Below are 20047 nucleotides of genomic sequence, written 5' to 3'. Positions count from 1 at the left end.
GCCTTGGCACAGGCGAAGGGCCGGCCTTGGAATCGCCGTGGTTGCTGGCAGATGGGGCGACCCAAAAGGCGCTTCCAGGTTCCTTTTCTCTGCTCGCGCGGGTCGCTTCCTCCTTTCGGGCAAGCGGGCAGGGGGCTCAAAGAAGGCCCGCCTCTCCTGCTCGCTGCTGCAGTCGGGAGTGACGGCATCCGGGGGCGCCCGCCCGCTTCCCTGCCTGCCTTTTCGCCTGCGCTCTCGGTGCCCCTCGTCGGGAGGAGGAGCCGTAGAGGGCCGCCCCCTCTCCGGTCCGTCCGGCGGTTCCTGGGAGTAAACAAGCGCTGCGCCTCCGCCTCCTGCTGCTGCCCGCGGGGCGGGGGCTCCTCCGGGCTGGGCTTCCCGGTCCTTCCCTCCCGTCTAGGTGACGCTGCTCCTGCCGCCGCCCATAAAGGGGCCAGACGGGTCAGGCGGGCGCTGCCAGACGCGGGAGCCCTTCGGAGGAGAGGAGCAGCCGGCGGCCCGGTAAGGCAGCGGCCGGTGTTTCGGGCGGGGGGCGGGGAAGCGAGCTATCTAGCAGTCGATCCATCCGCCCTGTTGCTGCTGCTGCTGCCCGTCCCCCTGGAGGCGACAGGACGGGTTTTTTCTCGCTAGACCCGCCTGGGCCCTTCCCGAGGGAAGCTTCCCCGACGGCCCTGACTGGAGAAGGGCTCGGCCAGGTCTTTCCCGACGGCGCGGCAGTGACGCTTCAAGCCGAGTAGTGTGGGGTCCGTGGGAGGCGGCGCCTAGCCCTTGCCGGCCTCCCCGAGCGATGCCCACTCGGGGCATGGCACATTCCCGAGGCCGTCTTCAGCCGGGCCTGTCGGCGGCAGGAACCCCCAAGGGCAACCTCCCCTCTTTGGCGTGGCTTGTTTTCTTCCCTCGCCGTCTCCTCCGGCTTTCCGTCTTTAACCGCGGCGAGGGGAGGAGTGAGTCACCCTGCCTGCCAGACTAGCCTGGGCGGCCAGCTGAGCTGCGCTGCGGGGTCAGGCAGAAGTCGGCGTGGACGTGGCCTTCCCGACGGAAGCGACGGCCCAGCTGCCCCGAGAAAGTTCCCCTGGGCCACTTCCCCGCCCCCTATGAAACGGGGGAGAGGGTCCTACGGATTGGACCCCCATTTAATAAGCAGAGAGAAGTGGGTTGCCAATATCTTTGGGTATCATACGGGGACCTGGCCACTCTGGAGTTGTCCTAGTGTGTGTGGGGGGGGGGGGGGGAATACAAGGCCACCGCTTTAGCTTCAGCTGAGAAGGTGGGGATGGCGGCTGAGCTGGTGAGGCTGATTGCTTTCTGTCCAGCTGCACTGTCCTCCCGCTTCTAAGGAAATGAGTCGATGCCGTCATAGTCCTCGCCACTTCTGGGTCCTCTTTCCCCCAGCCCTTCCCTCTGTAGGTGTGCTGTCGCAAGAGCGCATGGATTCCGCCTGCTTGCAGTCTCTCTCTGGCTAGAAGGTTCAGCGGATGCTCAGGGGGGCACAGGTGGCCTCTTCGTGTGCCTGGGGCTCCTGTGGGGGAAGCTGGTGTGTGTGGGTCTGTGTCTTCAGGGGAATCCAAGTGTGCTGGAGGCTGAGGCGAGAGTGGGAGGGATTTAGCCAGGTGTACCTGAGTCTGCCTGGGGAAGCTCTCCAACTGGCTCTGGAGGGAAGATGTCAACCGTCCTCCCACCCGGTGCTCTTTCTTCAGCTGCCTGTGGACATAGCGTAGTTGTTTGGGTCTCTGGTTTTCTGCCCAGCTTGGTGCTGTGCCCAAAGAGGTCACAGGATGAAAGTCTCTAAGCCACTTTCTCTCTGGGTCATTGTATGAGTCTTTGGCCTCCACAGTCACTTAGACTCATCGTTAAGACCGTTTTCATGGAAGACAATTTTACTCGGCTACAAGTGATCGCCAAAGAAGATGAGGCTTTTGTGGTGTGTCATGAGTTTGGGTTTGCATACCTCTAAGGGTTAACTCACTTCCCTTCCTGCTGTAAGAGATACTGTACTCTTCTGCTGCCTTGTTGCCTGGGGATGGAAACTCCTCTGGTTTTCCATTCAGACAGACTCTTCCATCTCCTCCTGCCTGGCCTGGCATGCAGCTGCCACTCCCTCTCCTCTTTATGGCATTTCAAAACTTCCTGGCATTGAACCACAGGAGCTGCTTCTGTTCCCCTATCCCTCTGGGCCCCAAAGAAGGGACTTATTGTGTTCCTCAGTTAAAGGAGTAAGCTTGTTCCCATAGGGCAGGGCATGGGGGGGGCATCTGTGTCCCTCTTCTTAGCCTTATGGGAGTTGTTTAGCAGTGTCTTGAGGGCCCCTCGTTTTGCAGCACCTGATGTCTCAACGAACAAGTTTTATTGTCAGGATTTTAGATGTGGCAGAGCGGCTCTGGCCACAGACCGACCTAGAAAGGCCAGGTCATAAAGGACCCAGGAGCACAGCTGATGGCACAGGGTGTATGTGTTAGGAACTGATTGCTATCTGCAGGGAGCGGCCAAGCCTGCTCAAGATCGTGATCTCAGGGGACTGGATTCTGCTTCAGGGGCAGACCAGCTGCTGTGCCTGCAGAATCTCCTGGGTTCAGTTCCCAGCAGCATCTCCAAGGAGCAGGAGCAGGTGGCCAGTGCTGTTGGGAAAGACCGTCCTCTGTGCCTGAGACCCTGCCCATTGGAGGAAGCCATATTGAGCTAGGCGGACCAAAGGCTTGACTGGTGGTAGCAGCAGCAGCAGCAGCTTCATAACTGGTAGTACGGAAGCTCACCTCTGATCTGTCCCACCTTGGGTCACTTCTGGTCATTTGTTGTTGGGATGAGGGTTTGGGTGACATGGAAGAGAGGAGGCTCTGGCCTTGCAGAGAGCAAATGATACTTCAGGTTCTGTTCCAAAGTCTAAGGTCCTTATTGTTAAGCCAACAACGGAGTGCTTTGTAGTCTCTGTCTGCTGCATGGTTGGCCTCACAGTGGTCCTGAGTCCCAGGTTCTTCTTGTTCTTCCACCCACCTACCCTCTATCAAGTGTGCCTTTTTGATATTCCCCCGCTTTCTGTGTCCCTGGCAGGTGAGTGGAGCAATTTGCTTCCTGCCTACCTTGGTGCAGAAGGTTGACAGAGCAGCATAGGGAGGTGGAACTGGGGTGACAGCTCAGGGCCAGATAGAGCTTTGAGGATCCCCAAGTGTTGCAGGAGGGATTCTGAGGAGGTAATTTGTGGGCGTTGTTGGTCCCTGCCCATCTCTCCAGACTTGTTGACCCCTGTTTATCTTGTGTCTCCATAAGCCCCACCTCTGCCTTCTCAATAGCTTTCCAAAGAAGTGTGGGAAATGCAGAACTGCAAATTTCCACATTCTGCAAGTATCTGCTTAAGATGTTTTATACCCCTTCAATTAAAAATAATAATCCCAGGACAGTTCACAGTTGCCGATAACCATATGCAAATACAGTTTGCCAAAGTCTAATTGCACATTCTTCGCCCCCTCATAGAATTCCAGAGCCTCTGATTAGAGGAGGGTTAAGCTGCCTCAGCAATGGGTGTGGGGGGCTGCTCCCTTCTTGGCTGCTCAAGAGCCCAAGTCAGAGCCTCCTGGCCTTGAAACTTTCCCCAAAACGTCTTTTGAGCCAAGCGTGGCTTCCTCAGGTCACTCCCAGGTAGTTCAGCTGCAGCCCAGCCTCTCTCTTCGCTCAAGGCCTGTGAAGTAGGTAAAGGTACCCCTGACCATTAGGTCCAGTCGTGGATGACTCTGGGGTTGCGGCGCTCATCTCGCTCTATAGGCCGAGGGAGCCGGCATTTGTCCGCAGACAGCTTCTGCGTCATGTGGCCAGCATGACTAAGCCGCTTCTGGCGAACCAGAGCAGCGCACGGAAACGCCGTTTACCTTCCCGCTGGAGCAGTACCTATTTATCTACTTGCACTGGCATGCTTTCGAACTGGTAGGTGGGCAGGAGCTGGGACCAAACAACGGGAGCTCACCCCATCGCAGGGATTCGAACCACCAACCTTCTGATTGTTAAGCCCTGGGCTCTGTGGTTTAGACCACAGCGCCACCCATGTCCCGTGAAGTAGGTAGGGGAGTTCTTTCTCAGGTTGCCCCCTGGGGCCAGCCTGGCCCAGGAGCCTCCCGCTGAAGTTTTCAGCCCTGCTAGGCCACCCAAGTGGATGAGTGCCTGTCTTGCCAAAAGAGCCCTGGACGTTCCCCACCCCTCCTGAACAAGCAGCCTCTTCAGCTCCTGGGAGCAGGGCCCTTTTCCTGGGGAGGGTTAAGGGAGGGGACGAGGAGGAGGCACCTGATGGTCACTGGGGGGGGGGGTGGCAAAGAGCTCTGGGAAGGGATCTCAGCATGCTGGGTGCAGGAACAGCTTACTTGCCACACTTCTCTGCATCCTGGGGTGTGGGACAGACCTTTGGGGTGGTGGCACATCAAGCCTGTGCTGAGGTGCCCATGAGCAGGTCTGTGTGTGGCTCCTCATCATCATCCTGGCCTTTTGCTAGTCTCTGTCCAGGATCTGAATCTCTCCTTTTCTCTCCCCAGGTGCTGCGCAGGTGACGCCCTCGAGGTTTGCCTCCTGTTCTCCCTCTCCTAACCACTAGCCCTGATGCTGCCTCGGACTGACTGGGGCCTTGCTGGGCGGCAGAGTGAGGGCCTGCTTTGAGGTGCTCCTTGGGCTCCCCCCTTTCCCGGCTTTCATGGATCTGAGGCCACCCTGGCTGCTGTTGTCGTGGACTCTGATTGGGGCCCTAGCTCTCCTGGCCAGGGAAGTGCTTGGCCAGCACGTCTACACTAACACCTGGGCCGTCCTAGTCCCTGCTGGGCCACAGGAAGCGGAGCGGCTGGCCAAGAAGCATGGATTCCTCAACATGGGCCCGGTGAGTGACGCCTACAGCCTACCTGGAGCTAGTGCAACCCCAAACCTGAAGGGAAACTGAAATGGGCTAAGGGAGGGAGGGAGCAGCCATTGATGCGGGGCTTGGAAGGGGTAGAGAAGAAGTCCAGGTGTGGTGCTGCTGCTTTTAGAAGGGAGATATTTAAGCCATGAAACAAATGCTGAAGCCAAGAGCCTTGCTGGGTTTGAGTCAGACCTGCTGCTCTGCTCGTTGCGGGGGTCTGGGGGAGGTGCTCTTTTCCATGCATGGAGCCACTGGGAGGTGCTAGCAATAGAGGCAGGGTGCTTGGCTGTGGTGGGCGAGCTGGAAACTCCACCTGGAAAAGTCTGTTGGATGTTCAGAGCTATCTGAGTTTGGGATGAGGAACCAATGTTTGCCCAAGTGGGACTGGCCAGCGACTATGGTGTCATGTGGCTGGTTTTCCTTCTCCTACAGCCTATAGTTCAATTTGCTTTCAGGAGTTGCACTGAGTTTTTTGTAGGCCTTTGGCAGAATATTTTCATGTGCTCTGCAGAGGGGCTGGCTGTGGTGGGTGGGAGGTGTTGCTTGATGTGCTGAAGGTGGAATGTGGCTCCAGTGGCAGCAGGCTGCTCTACCTTTTTCCTTGTCCTTTCTGGTTGAATGTGCTTCAGTTAAACTCCCTACAGGTGGAAAGGTGACGCTTGTGCACCTTACAAAAGGGCATTTGTTGCTGCCTCTTGGAAAGCGACTTTTTGGGGGTGGCTGGTTGGCTCTCTTTGTCCCAGGAGCCTTGTATCTTGGAGGTGGTGGTGGGCCCAGCTGCCCTGTGTTGATGCAGGACTAATGCAAGCTTTGCTTGGCAGTGGGCATGGAGTTGCCAGTTGCATCATCTTCTGGGCAGATGCAGAAAGGTCAAGAGCACAGCCTGCCCCCTGAGGCTGTTTGCACTTCACCTGCATGTGGGATGGAACACTGAGTGCCCTGGGGCTGTTTCCCTACCTTGAGGCCAGCCTTGTTCTCATCCGGTGGGATTTCATGCCACGCTCTTTGCTGCTCTGCAACTCTTGAATCATTTCACCCTTGACTTGAGTGGGAAGACGTGGCATTGGCCAGCATTGACAAAGCATATGGGATTGAATGGGGCTGATGAGCTTCACTGAAGTCCACCTAGGGCAGGGCTGACTGCAGGGTGGGGCTGGCACTCGGGATGGATTGGTTCTCTTGCTCCAGGCGGAGACGAGGGAATCTGTTGACAGGGACGTGCAGCACCCCATTCCCACCTCCTCCCCTGGTCATGTGGCTGCCTTAGAGGGAGGCCCAGAGGCTTCCTCACTTGCTGAGCTCACCTGCTGCTTTAGGGCTCACCCAGATTTCCTTCTGCACCACACTTTCCTGCCACAGGTCTGCACTTTCTAGGTCTGTGTCCAAGTGATTTTGTGTGTATGTGTTGCCGCTACCCTTGGAAAAACCGCTGAATTGGAGCAAAAGGGAATCCGTGGGAAAACTGATTACCATTTGTTCCAATTCAACAGCAAACAGTGGGTTTTCCCAGGGGAAGCGGTGAAACATACGGTACTCACAAAACCACATGGACCTAGAAAGTGTGGACCTATGCCTGGAAAACATGGCACAGTCTTGATGAGCCCTGACTCCAGAATGAAGCTTGGTTGGGGGGCAGGATAGGGGCTTGACCTGATAGAGCATCTTCAGGGGACAAAACAAGCTATTCCTTTGGAGCTAAGAACGTAAGAAGAACCTGCTGGATCAGGCCAAATGGGGCCCATCTATTTCAGTTGTCTGTTCTCGCAGTGAACAGTGAACGTCCTGCAATCAGGTGCCTCTTCTGGGAAGCTTGCAAGCAGGACCTGAGCACAAGGGCAACTCTCTCCTCCTGTGGTTTCCAACTGTGGAGGCAGAGCATTGATTGCCCTCTCCTCGCTGAATTTGTCCAATCCTCTTTTAAAGCCATTCAAGTTGATGGCCATCACTGCCTCTTGTGGGCATGAGTTCGATAGCTCGTTCGGTCCGGACACTGAGGTCCAGCGCCGAAGGCCTTCTGGCGGTTCCCTCACTGCGAGAAGCAAAGCTACAGGGAACCAGGCAGAGGGCCTTCTTGGTAGTGGCGCCCGCCCTGTGGAACGCCCTCGCATCTCATGTCAAAGAGATAAACAACTACCTTACATTCAGAAGATATCTGAAGGCAGTCCTGTTCAGGGAAGTTTTTAATCTGTGACATTTTAATGTATCTTAATATCTGTTGGAAACCACCCAGAGTGGCTGGGGAGTCAGCTTTATTGGATGTCCATGCATGAGTTCTAGTGTTGAGAAGGGAACAAAACTTGCTCTACCCACTTTCCCCCATGCTATGCATAATTTTTATAAACTTCTACCGGTATCATACTTTGGTCTTCCTCTTCGCATGAGGATCAATCCAGGCTGCTTGCCATTTGCCAGCTCCTGGTTGCAATCGCCCCTTCACCACTTCCTCCCTCGCCAACTCAAGGCCTCCACCGCCCAGGCAATGAGAGCCAGATGTTCTGGCCTTGCACATGAGGTAACAACCTTTCCCTGCTGTGATTTCTGGGGGCTGAACTATCCCTTGGAGCTGGATGTGGGTGCTGGCAGACAACATGGCAACAGAGTCTTCCGTTCCGGGTGCTGAGCTTCTGCAGAGCATCCTACCCTTCCAGTCCTGGTCAGATCCTGTTAGCCCAGTGAGGGGAGGTGCTGTGCAGCAGGCTGGTGCTTAGGCTCAATTGGGCTGGGGTGGAGGGGTAGAATACTCTGCAGAAGACCCAAGACCCCTGGGGCAGGGGGTATGTGGAGGAGGTAGTTATGCAGAAGTGGGCTCTCTTTGCCACTGGGCCTTTGATTCAGGGGGCAGGAAAGAAGCTGTTCAGTGAAATCCCTTTTGTTCATCTGTGAGGATTGTTTTGCCCCTGGCACAACTGGAATGGACCAATGCTCAGTCCGGCGCAGTCTAAGTCCCAGGAGTGGAGCTAAGGAGTGGGGTGTCAGTCCTCTGTGGGTCATGCTTCTTCCTTCCTGCCCTGGCCTGTGCCGCTGTACCCTCTAAGTGCCCGTTGTGGCTCCTGGCTCCTTCCTAGGGCAGGCTGAGCAGGTTTGTGGTGCTGGCACCTGCGGGCAGCAGCCAAGGCAAGAGGCCCTGCGAAGGGGAATCCTGTTTGTTTTGGGGAAAATAGGGCTGGGAGCCAGGCCCTGGTGCACAGCCAGGCGTGGGGCAGGCAACAACTAGCTCGGGGTTCTGAGGCACTCCCAGGAAAGAAGGCAAAGGGATCTGAGAAGAGGGGAGTCCCTTCTTTGAAGACCTGGGGCAGGCCCCAGCTCCCCAGTTGAGGGCTTGTGCTGCATTCAGCAATGGGCTGGGGGACCAGAAGAGCCTCTCTTTGCTAAGGCTGGAGCCCACCAGGGTGGGGCACCTCCCTCTCCTCTCTGCCTGGCAATGACGCTCTGTCTGCGAATTGCCCCCACTGCTGGCACAGTGCCAATTCTCGGGGCAGGAGCTGGTGTCCCCTTACACTTAAGCCCTTGTTTCCATGGAAAAATGCCCTGCAATTCTCTTCAGCTGTCTTCTTGGGAGGGGGGAATTGCGCGACCCCTTTTTTTGCAATTGAGCATTGGGAGTGGAGGCTTCAGCCCCTGGAATGTACAAGCTGAAAGTGTCCCAGCAGCAGCCTCTGGTGAAGGGGTCTGTTGGGGCCAGGGGCTGCTGTTGGGCTGTGGACACTGATAAATGCTCCTGTACCCGTCTTTCTCCAAGCAGAGACAATTCCATGGTGGCTGTGGAGTTCCCTCTTTTCATCCTCAAAGCAACCTTATGAGGTTGGCTAGGCTAAAAGGGACTTCCCCTGTGAGGCTTGCAGCCAAGAAGAGATTAGGGCAAGAGGGGTCAACCACAATTGCTGTGGGACCTCCATGCCTGCTTCCTTCCTTCCTTTGAGCATCCTCTTCGCAGAGGGCAACCCTTTTGACCTGCTGGCATACCCGATCCTCCTGCCTTTGCCTGCAGCGGCGGTCTGTGCGCTGCTAAGAGTGTGGGTGTGAGAAATGAGAGGGGACCTTCAGAAATAGTCTCCTGGGAGGCTGGATGCTGGACGGGAGTGGGAGCCCTTCGCTGGCAAGGCTTAGGTGGGGGTCCCTCGAGTGCCCGCTTGGCATAGCTCTCCCCCTCCTCCTCCAATGCCATCTCTAGGGAGGCCAGCAAGCTGCCCTTTTCCTTCCTCCTCCTCGTCTGCCACTTGGGCCCAGCGCCATGAGGTCACTTGAGGAGCTGCTGCTCTCGCCCTGCCCTTCTTTTGAGGGGTTTGTTTAAAGATTAGAGATTTAGATCAGAATCTTCTTAGCATCTTAGCCAGGCCCTGCAGGCAGCATGTGGGGAAGGAGCAGGAGCCAGCTGGTGGCCCTCACAGGGATGGGCGGGGGGAGAGGAGCTCCTGGATTTGGCCTCTCCTCCCTCCCCTCCATGTAACTGGGTGCCAGCATGTGGGGCTATACTGACCTATGAGGAGCCTCCCCAGAAGGGACCTATGCCTTGTGCTATCATGGGCTGCCGTGCTTGGACTGACACATGGGAGATTTTTTTTTTTGTCTCATTCATTCCTCCTTTCTCCCCCATCCTAGATCGTTGGAGACTATTACCACTTCCATCACCGAGGGGTGGCCAAGCGTTCCCTCTCCCCACACCGGTCCCACCACAGCTACCTGGGCAGAGAGCCACAGGTGAGTCCACAGAAGCAGGAAACCTGTCACAAGTGAGAGGCAGCCACCATGGGGGTGCTACAGAGCACAGAAGCCCTGGTTCTGGTCAATGCAGGCCTGATGCGCTGGAGGGCTTTGGCACCCACCTCTCCTGGAGGCAGCTGGGGTTGACTCCTGGTTGAGGCTTTTGGCTGAGCTCTCACGGTGGAGAGAGTGAAGGGGCTTTCTGCCTCCAGCATGCCTCGACTGGGCACTTTTGTGCTCTGTACATGGCCTGGGGCTGGTTCTGGGATAGGCTGTGGAGGGTGTCTAATCAGGCTGGTTTTAAACCAGATGGGCCTGATATCCTGGTTCCATTTTGGGCTGCAGAAGACAGCCCAGAGGATTAGCAGCCTGCCTGGGCCACCTCCTCCCCTGTGATTCTGGCTCTTCATTACCCCTCCCTTCCTCCAAGGTGTCTCCTCCCACATCACCTTCACAACAATCCTGGGAGGCAGGCTGGGCAATACAGCAACTGGCCCAAGGCCAGCCAGTGAGCCTCATGCATTGGGATGTGAACTGAGTCCTAGCCTGACACTTCAATAATTGCAGTGGCACTACATTGCTGCCAGTCAGTGCAGATGACACTGAGCTAGGTGGGCCACTGGCCTGACTTGGTCCAAGAAAGAGATGAGAGGGTGGAGCCCACCCTGCCAGGCACTGTGGTGGTTGTCTGAGTCCTTCTGGTCTCCCTATGGGTGGCAATAGGGGAAGGGATGGGTCCCCTCCACATTTGGCCAAGGATGTCCCTGGCCTGACTGACCCTGGTCCTCCTGGGCTTTGTGGGGTTCAAGAGTCCACTTTGTGCATGACTGAACTGAGCTGCGCCCCTGCGGGTGCCAAGATCTTTCCACAAAGCATCCCGTCATTCTTGCCGGCAACTGTGCCCCTGCCAGCCACTTCCATGGGGACCTGGTTGCTCCTTGCACCCAAGGGTGCACTTGGGAGGCTGCCCTTCAGTGCCTTTTCTGCCTTTTGCCTCCTCAGGTGCACTGGCTGGAGCAGCAGGTGGCCAAGCGGCGGACCAAGCGGGACACCTTCCTGGAGCCCTCAGATCCCAAGTTCCCTCAGCAGTGGTACCTGGTAAGTGGGCTGGGGCTGGCAATGGGGAGGGGGTGTGTGTGATGATGAATGGAAGCAGAAGCCACCAGACAAGAGGCATTGGATTCTGCCCTCCCCAGGGCTGCTGCCAGCCATGCCCTTCCACCCACATGGTGGTTGGGCAAGGGCGCCCTGGTGTGACTGCTAATCCCCTCCCACAGAGTTAATCACTCCCTCCCTCCCTGCCTGGAGGATTAGTGGCAGCCTGGGAACAAAGCCCCTTCCATGGCTGAGCTCACAGGAGCTGCCATCGCCCTGGAACAGAATCTGCCCCGGCCCTTGGACTGCCGGGAGGTCCCAGAGGCCACTGAGGAGCACCATCCGGATCCTGTCCTAAAGAATGGAGCAACATCATTGCTGTTGTTGTTGCTAATTTATTACCTGCCCTTCACCCTAAGGTCCCAGGGCATGTCACACATTAAAAAACAATACAGGCAACTCTCAATTTACACATGTTCAGCAGGACTGCACACGCATGCACGGCACCAAACCCGGAAGTGACTTTTAAAACGGCAAAAACGGGCCCTCAGAGAGCCCAGAAAGGGCAAAAATGCACGGAAAATAGTGCCCAGCAATCCGACAAGCCTTGCACCAACCTTTGAGGCCTGTGGAGAATTTGAGAAAGGAGGTTTGGAGGGAGTGATTGTGGTGGACTTTGGTGGTCTGGTAAGTGCTGCTGGTTTTTCAAGGGTTTCCATAGGTTTAGAGCAGTGTTTCCCAAACTTGGGTCTCCAGCTGTTTTTCAGACTACAATTCCCATCATCCCTAACCACTGGCCTTGTTAGGGATGATGGGAGTTGTAGTCCAAAAACAGATGGAGACCCAAGTGTGGGAAACACTGGTTTAGAAGGGGTTTGCACGCTTTTCCAATGGTGTTTCAAATATATGTGATTTCACTGATGCAGGCAGTGCCTCGGAACATAACACCTGCGTAAATTTGGAGTTGCCTGCATTACAAATAATTTAAAACAACTTCCCACCATAAGAATCAGAAGCCAGAGGAAAGAGGTGTGCCTTCAGCATTCTCCAAAAGCTGTGTAATGAAGGTGCCAGGCGCACCTCTTTGTGGAGGGAGTTCCACAGCTTTTAGGGGCCACCACAGCAAAGACTCACCCAGCACATTCTCTTTGGGCCAATGGTTCTCCCCCAAAGCTGGGGGGTCTTGCATGGTCCATTTCCAAATGGGGACTTGTCAGGCACTGAAGGAGTTATTGCAGCAGAGCAGATTCCCCACCCCACCCCCCTGCCCCACTGTAGAGTCCTCTTTGCTTAGCATGGAATAGTAGGGCCAAGAGGCTGGAGCTGGCATTTTCCTGCCCCAATGAATATGTGGGGCTTGATCCTGCCACTTTCCAGGAAAACGGGAGGGGGTAGTGAAGGGAGCAGCAGCCAGCATTCCCCAATGCTCATCTACAGATTCTTCCTTAAAGACTTAGCTGTAATTCCTGCATAGCAGGGGGTTGGACTAGATGACCCTCGGAGTCCTTTCCAACTCTGCAGTTCTATGATTCTGTGAGCCAGGCATCTGGGGTCTAGTTAGAGGTGGTTGCCTTCTCCCCATCCCCCACCTCGCCCCCCCGTGTGACAAAACACTGCCACGGTTCTGTAGCCTTTAGAGTTGCCCTACTGGCTGTGCTGACTGGCTTTCTGCTCCCCCCACCTTTGCCCCTTTGCCCCCCAGTCCAATGCGAACCAGCGAGACCTTAACGTGAAGGAGGCCTGGCAGCAGGGCTACACGGGGCGTGGCATCGTGGTCTCCATCTTGGATGACGGCATTGAGAAGAACCACCCGGATCTCGAGGCCAACTACGTGAGTGGGATGTGCCGTGCCCACTTTGCAGGGCTGGTAGAAGGGGCTGCGAGTCTTCGTGGGACAACCCCCTCCCACCCAAGCTGAGGCCACTTTTGCAAGCAAGCTGAGGGAAGCTTTGTAGCAGTAACAAAATCCCAGAGTCCTCCTGAGCCCCATCAAGCCCTGCCTGTGAGCAATACTCTCTGGCGGAATCAGCCCAAGCAAATGCAGCCATGCCACAAGCAATCCTGCCTCTGGTTGTGGCTACCTGCAGCACCGCTTTGCATCACACGTGGGGCAGTGGTCCTTTCTGGACTTCTGGGGCCACAAATGGAGCTTTTGGAACTGGGAGTTTACTGCTGATGCAGAAAACGTGATTGTGGGGAGGCCAGTTCCAGCAGGGAAAGAGGTGGTGCTGGGCTCTTTCGTTGCGATTCCTGCATTGCAGGGGGTTGGACTAGAGGGATCCCCCTGGATCCCTCCCAACTCTACAATACTGTAATTCTTCCTTCCTTCAGGATCCAGCCGCCAGCTTTGATGTGAACGATCAGGATTCAGACCCTCAGCCGCGTTACACCCAAATGAATGACAACAGGTGGGGAGCCTTTCTGGAGAGAGGTTGGGTAGGGATGGGAGATATTGGGTTGGGAAAGAGGAACACCAATTCTGCTCAGTCCTGGAAGCTCAGTCGCTGGGGACATGTGGGCTGGGAACAGTGCTGTGCAGAAGGAAAGGTGGATGGCACTTCCTACCCCCTGGGAATGCCACACTTCCCCCCTCTGTCCCCCTCCCCCCTTTGCCCATTTGAACCCTGACTGTTGCTCAGCTGCACTGGGAGAGAAGTTTGGGGCAGGTTTGCTTGTCCCCTGCTCCCTGTTTTCTCCATGTTCTAATGTATGGCTGCCAGTCCCTCCCCACCCAGCTCAAGTCCAACCCCCCTCTCTCCTTACAGGCATGGTACTCGGTGTGCAGGCGAAGTAGCTGCCGTGGCAAACAATGGCATCTGTGGTGTAGGTGTTGCTTACAACGCCAAGATCGGAGGTAAGGAGGGCATCATCTCCACCTTGGGCTCTGCTCCGCATCCAGCTTCTCACACTGGGTTAGCTGCCCAGAGGGAGCCTAAAATCATAAATTGTAGAGTTGGAAGGGACCCCGAGAGTGACCCCCCTGCAAAGCAAGAATTACAAGAATCCAGGAACAGGAGGTCGTTCCCCTGTCAAACAGCTCTTATAGTCAGATCCCCCCCAAGGTTTAGTGGGAATCTCCTTTCTTGTCATTTCGATCTGTTAGTTTGGGTCCTGCACTCTGGAGCATCATAAAATAAGCTTGCTCCATCCTCCATGTGGCAGCCCTTTAGATATCTGAAGGTGGCTCTCATATCACTCCTTCTCCAGGTGAAACATACCCAACTCCTTCCACAGTTCCCCATAAGGCTTGGCTTCCAGACCCTTGATCATGTCGGTCACCCTCTTCAGCACCTCTTCCAACTTGTCAACATCCTCCTTAAACTGTGGTGCCCAGAACTGGGCACAGGACTCTAGGTGGGGTTTTGCCAAGGCAGACCAGAGCAGTGCCATTAGTGATGTCCATCTGTACCATCGTCTTAGGTGTCCGCATGCTGGATGGAGAGGTGACAGATGCTGTGGAGGCCCGCTCCCTGGGCCTCAACCCCAACCACATCCACATCTACAGTGCCAGCTGGGGCCCCGAGGACGACGGCAAGACGGTGGACGGCCCGGCCCGCTTGGCTGAAGAGGCCTTCTACCGGGGTGTCAGCCAGGTGAGCCTGTGGTCTGCAGCCAGGGGAGGAGGAAGGGTGGCGCTTGGGGTGAGATTGGGCTGCTGCCAAGCCCCCCCACCCCCACTCCTAGTCTTGCCTCTGCCTGACTTGGTCCCCACCCCACCCCAGGGCCGCAACGGGCTGGGCTCCATCTTCGTCTGGGCTTCTGGGAATGGCGGGCGCGAGCACGACAGCTGCAACTGCGATGGCTACACCAACAGCATCTACACCCTCTCGATCAGCAGCACCACCCAGTACGGGAACGTGCCCTGGTACAGCGAGGCTTGCTCCTCCACCCTTGCCACCACCTACAGCAGCGGCAGCCAGAATGAGAAGCAAATCGTGAGTCTCCATCAGGCCTGATTGGGGGGGGTTGGGGGTGGGCTTTGGGTCACAACCTGGCAATCACCCTGTGCCGCCTCCTCCTCCTCCCCAGGTGACTACAGACCTGAGGCAGAAGTGCACCGAGTCCCACACGGGCACCTCCGCCTCTGCCCCGTTGGCGGCTGGGATCATTGCTCTGGCGCTGGAAGCAAAGTAAGGGGGCCGAGAGTGGAGGGGAGAAGGGCTTGTGGGGGTGCGGGTGCTGCTTTGGTCACTGATGGAGATGGGGGGTTTGGCACCCTTGCCCTCTCCGGTGAGACACGGCTGCTCCTTCTCCACAGCAAGAACCTGACCTGGCGTGATATGCAGCACCTGGTTGTGCAGACCTCCAAGCCCTCCCACCTCAACACCAACGACTGGGCCACCAACGGGGTGGGACGCAAAGGTAAGCAGGCCCTGCCAAGGACATGCCACTCTGGGATGGTGGCAGGGTGCAGGGGCAGGTCCCGAGGTTCTCACACACCCTTGTTCCTCCCTCTGCTTGCAGTCAGCCACTCGTACGGCTATGGACTCCTGGACGCCGGCGCCATGGTGACTCTTGCCAGGAACTGGACCTCGGTGGGGCCTCAGCGGAAGTGTGTCCTGGACATCCTCACCGAGCCAAAGTGCGTCCCCACAGTGGAGCAGGGAGTGGGTGGGTTTGGGGTCAGGCCTTCCTGAGGGCCAGCCTCTGTGGAAGGAGGGGGCGCCAGTTACTGAGGGTGAAACAAGCTTGGGGCATCGGGCTCCTTGAGGACTAGACTATTGCGTCGTCTGTGTTTGAACATTGCACAGACAATGTGTAGAAATCTTAAGGAGCATCTGATCTGAAATGGGCAGTGGCCTAGAAGTTGGGGAAGGAGAGGTGGCTGTAGCTTCCCTTGGCATGGACTGGAACTGGCAGGAAGCGGCTGGAGAGAGAGAGGGAGGGAGTGTCCATCCATCCACATGAACCTGACAGAGGAGGCTTTTCAAGGACAGGACAGAGCGGCCTTTCTCCAGGATGTTGCTGCAGCGGAGGCTGCTCCCATCTCTTGCCCTGCCTTCCAAACACTGCTGAGTGCCAAGGACCAGGCTGGAGTTTGCTTTTCAGGCTAATTATGGATATTTTGCTGCTGGCGGACAACACCTTGTGGTCCTGTGGTGCTGGACATCAGGGGATAAGAGGATGCTGGGGCTGGGGGCTGGGATGAGGTTGGATTGGTGGTCCTTGCTAGAGCAGGCCAGCCCAATCATTTCTGCCCACTGCAATCCTCTTTTTACCCAGAGTTCTGCCTTGCACAATCTGCCTTCTGAGGCTGCTGCTGGCTGGCAAAGCCTCCTCCGGCCAGGCTAGGGTTCTCGGCTCCTGCGGGAAGGGGAGTGGCGGGGCTCTTGCTCCTTTCACAGCCTGTTCCAGCCATGACCATGGGTGCCTGTTGCCTCCTGCAGGGACATTGGGAAGCGCCTGGAGGTGCGGCAGAAAGTGGACGCCTGCCTGGGGAAGGCCAGCTATGTGGGGCAGCTGGAGCACGTCCAAGCCCGGCTCACCCTCTCCTACAACCGCCGGGGCGACCTAGCCATCCACCTTGTCAGTCCCATGGGAACCCGTTCCACCTTGCTGGCTGCCCGGTAAGACCCCTGCCTTCCCTGGACCCACTCCCTTCTAGGAAGCTGCCTCTGGGCTCCGCCCCCACCTCCCCGCATGCCTCTCACTTTTGTCCTCTCCCCAGGCCCCACGACTACTCAGCTGATGGCTTCAATGACTGGGCTTTCATGACGACACATTCGTGGGATGAGGACCCCACTGGCGAGTGGGCGCTGGAGATTGAGAACACCAGTGAAGCCAACAATTTTGGTAACAGGGGAGGGGCACCTACTTCTCTATGCCCAGACCCACTTGTTGCAGCAAGAAAAATATTTCAACCATCCAGCACCCCCCGCCCCTTGTCTCAAATCCCTTCAATCCCCGTGACAGCCACCTGTCATTTCTCCACCCCCTCAGCTTCCTCTGCTCCTTGTCACATTAGCTGCGATTTGGTCTCCCTCCTGGGAGCGCTGTCTGACCTCTCCCCCCTTCCCCCTTACTGGGCCCAGCTGTGGTCATTCCCTCCCTCCCCACCCCCCCACCCTACAACCCTAGCAGCTGTTTAATTCCCTTTTGCTCTGTTTTAATTCCTTGTGACGGAAACCCCAGAAAGGGGGGGGGGCTTCCCCAGCTGCTGTCCCTGCCTGTTTAAGAGACTGCTGGCTGGGCAGAAGGAGGGAGGGATGGGGATGCTGTGCTGAGCTCCTGAATGTGGCCCCCTTCCCCACCTGTAGCCTCAACAGCAGCGGTTCACAAACTTGGTTCCATAAGCTGATTCCCATTATGCCCCCCCCCCTATAAAAAGCATTACTCAGAATAGCAGTTTGCACCACCCCCTTAATGGTAGATCATAACACAATAACGTTCAAAACAATTAATTGCACCTTTATTTAAAATCCGATTAAAACTATTCAGTTTAATTCCACAAAACAGATGACCTTGATCCAGCAATACTAGCTTTCCAGAGTCCGAAAGTCACGCCCTGCAGCCCCCTTGCCTCTTAGCGCCCCCCCTCCCCCTGTAATCCCACCACCCAGTTTGGGGACCAGTGCTCCTCAGCGTTAGGCCCTGCTTGGGAGCTGTTGCGCAGCAGAGGGTGCCAGGCACAACTCCTTGAGTGACAGGGAGGGGCTCTGGTGTGGGAGGAGGGCAGGTTGGGTGGCTCTGCCTCCTCCTCCTCCTGCCTGCCACCTCCTCACACCTTCCTGCCCCTCCACCCACAGGCACGCTCACCAAGTTCACGCTGGTTCTGTACGGGACAGCCACTGACCCCCCCAGCCTCTCCAACCAGTTTGAGAGCAGCGGCTGCAAGACCCTGACCAGCAGCCAGGCCTGCGTGGGTAAGTTTTGTTGTAGTTATTTGTTTCATTGCATCCCTATCCTACCAGTTTCTCCCAGGAGCTCAAGGTCTTTCCCTTCCACAGTCCTTCCCTTCCAACAACAACCCTGTGAGGTCGAGAGGCAGCGACTGGCCCAAGGTCACCCAGGGAGCTTCACAGCTGAGCAGGGATTTGAGCCCTGGTCTCCTAGGGCATAGTCCAACCACTACACCTCCACCGGCTCCCAAACCTGCTCCACTATAATAGCCTATGCTGGAGCCCTGCTCTGAATTGTTGTTGTTGTTGTTGTTGTTGTTTTGTTGTTGTTATTTATTACTATTATTTATTAATATCCCGCCCATCTGGCTGGGTTTCCCCAGCCACTCTGCGTGGCTTACAGCATATCTAAAAACAAAAAAACATCAAGCGTTAAAAACCTCCTGATACAGAGCTGCCTTCAGATGTCTTCTGAAAGTTATGTAATTATTTAACTCCTTGACATCTGAAGGAAGGGCATTCCACAGGGAGGGCGCCACTACCAAGAAGGCCCTCTGCAGTTGCCACCAGGGGCCCTCCCACTAGGCACTGCTCTGAGTGATTGGGGGTACATAGGGCAGCTTTCATAAGCTGTCCAATGTGTTTGGTGCAAATGGGAACCATACCATCTTCTGCCCATGCCCCTGGGCAAAGGCCCCCCCCCCCACAAAGGGGGCTGTGTGGACAGGAGACCCCACACTCTCTCTCCACCGCAGGTAAGGGGCGGACCTTGCTCCTTGGCGCTGCCTGAATGCCTTTTCTTCCAGAGCCTGGAGGCCTGACCCCTTCTCTTGCCCCCTCTCTCCTTGCAGTGTGCGAAGAGGGCTTCTACCTCCACCAGAAGAGCTGCCTCAAAACGTGCCCCCCTGCCTTTGCGCCGGGCACTGTGGCCCCCCCTCTGGAGAACATCCTGGAGCCTCAGCTGAGCTCCCGCCTCTGCGTGCCCTGCCACCCGTCCTGCGCCACCTGCTTGGGCCCGGAAGCCACCCAGTGTCTGTCCTGCCCGGCGCACGCCCACTACAACAGCCAGGAACAGACGTGCTCCCACCAGACCCAGAGCAGCCGGGCCTCACCCACCCTCCTGAGGGAGGGCGGGGAGGTTGCTGGCGGCCCCTCCCACTTGCCTGTGGTGGTGGCCATCCTGAGCTGTGCCTTCATCGTCCTGGTCTTCGTCCTGGTCTTCCTGGTGCTGCAGCTGCGCTCCGGGCTGTGCCTGCGCGGGGTCAAGGTGTATTCGCTGGAGAGCGGAGGCATCATCGCCTACAAGGGGCTGCCTTCGGACGCCTGGCAGGAGGGGCCTGAGGAAGAGGAGGAGGGCGAGAGGACTGCCTTCATCAGAGACCAAAGCACCCTTTGATGAGCCTGTAGCCCCACCCCCCGCGCATCAGGGGAAGGACCAAGGGGCCAGAGGCTCTACACCGGTCTGCTCTCTCACCCCCCACCCCATGGCTGGGTGGGGACCTTGGACAGAGGCACTCTGCGTGTGGGCCAGGATGCTGCTGGAGGAGGAGGCACCCAGGCACCCTAGGCACTGGTTTTAACTCGCCAAAGTGATTTTTTTAGACTGAACCAGTTTCTCTGCCTGCCTCCACTGTGGTTGGAGGGGCATCTGCGCGGGGCTGCCTTCCTCGCTGCTTGGGATGGGGCAGGAAAAGCCCCTCAAGCCTTTGTCTCCAGGCAGGGGCATGGCTGAGCGCGCCCTGTCCAGGGCAGGGGGGGGGCAAAGTGGCACAGGCCCCCAGCTTCGTCGCCTTCTTCCTGCCCTGCCAGCAGCAATAAGAGCCTGACTCCTCCTCTCCTGCTCCGTTCCGTGCCCTTCCCACTGATCCACGGAGCTTGTGCCACCGTTTGGGGCCTCTTCCTTGTGCAGCCGGCCACCTGCCTATCCGTGCCAGTCCTTCAGCCTTGGTAGACTGGGAGGTGAGCTGGGCTCCTCCTCCTCTTCCCCTCCCCCCACCCGTGACAGTTGGGGCTGAGATGGACGATTGATGCCATGGGTGTATCTCTTCAGCCCAAGGCAGGCGGCTCCGCCCTCCCTCCTGCAGGAGCAGGAATTCCTCTGGGGCCACAGGGAGGGGGCCTGGGGGCGGCTGCTGCTTGACCACTGAGCTGTGCCCAGCCCCTCCCTGGATCCTCCCAAAGTCACTGGAGCTTCCATCTTTCCTCATGTGCCTTGTTCCCCCTCCTCCTCCTTCTCCTCCTCCTCCTTGATGACAATCTGTTTCTGGTCCTGGGGTTGCACTGCCCGCCTCAGCTGCCTCTCTCCCTCCGGGTCTGTTCCCTGCTCTCTGCTGCTGGCGGAGGTGGAGGCTGTGCAGTTGTGGGCAGGGGAAAGAACAGGCTGCCCAGGACTTGTTTTCTATCATAACTTTTTTGGTGCACAAATAATTTCTTGTAATTTAAACAAGGAGCCAATTCCTGTGGCCAGTTGTTTTGTTTTTTTTAATTTAATGGATGTGGATATAACGCTAGAGAGATTAAAGTTTATTAAATGTTGGAACTATGCAAA

The 20047-nt window shown here is 56.8% G+C and overlaps 1 protein-coding gene across 1 annotated transcript; it reads left to right on the top strand.

The window, feature by feature from the left end:
• The first annotated feature begins 395 nt into the window (after nucleotides 1-395).
• FURIN (furin, paired basic amino acid cleaving enzyme) lies at nucleotides 396-20047 on the top strand. Its single transcript, XM_033166416.1, has 16 exons — nucleotides 396-498; nucleotides 4509-4843; nucleotides 9464-9562; nucleotides 10568-10663; nucleotides 12363-12491; nucleotides 12992-13068; nucleotides 13426-13514; nucleotides 14081-14253; nucleotides 14383-14595; nucleotides 14690-14790; nucleotides 14919-15022; nucleotides 15125-15242; nucleotides 16048-16227; nucleotides 16329-16453; nucleotides 17407-17523; nucleotides 18351-20047. Exons 2-16 carry the CDS (start codon nucleotides 4664-4666, stop codon nucleotides 18893-18895), a joined length of 2346 nt encoding a protein of 781 aa, XP_033022307.1. The 5' UTR covers nucleotides 396-498; nucleotides 4509-4663; the 3' UTR covers nucleotides 18896-20047.

The sequence above is a fragment of the Lacerta agilis genome, chromosome 13, assembly GCF_009819535.1.
Source record: "Lacerta agilis isolate rLacAgi1 chromosome 13, rLacAgi1.pri, whole genome shotgun sequence".
Lineage (NCBI taxonomy): Eukaryota > Metazoa > Chordata > Lepidosauria > Squamata > Lacertidae > Lacerta > Lacerta agilis.
Note: the sequence above shows the minus strand (reverse complement) of the source record. Positions and strands in the feature narration are given on the sequence as shown.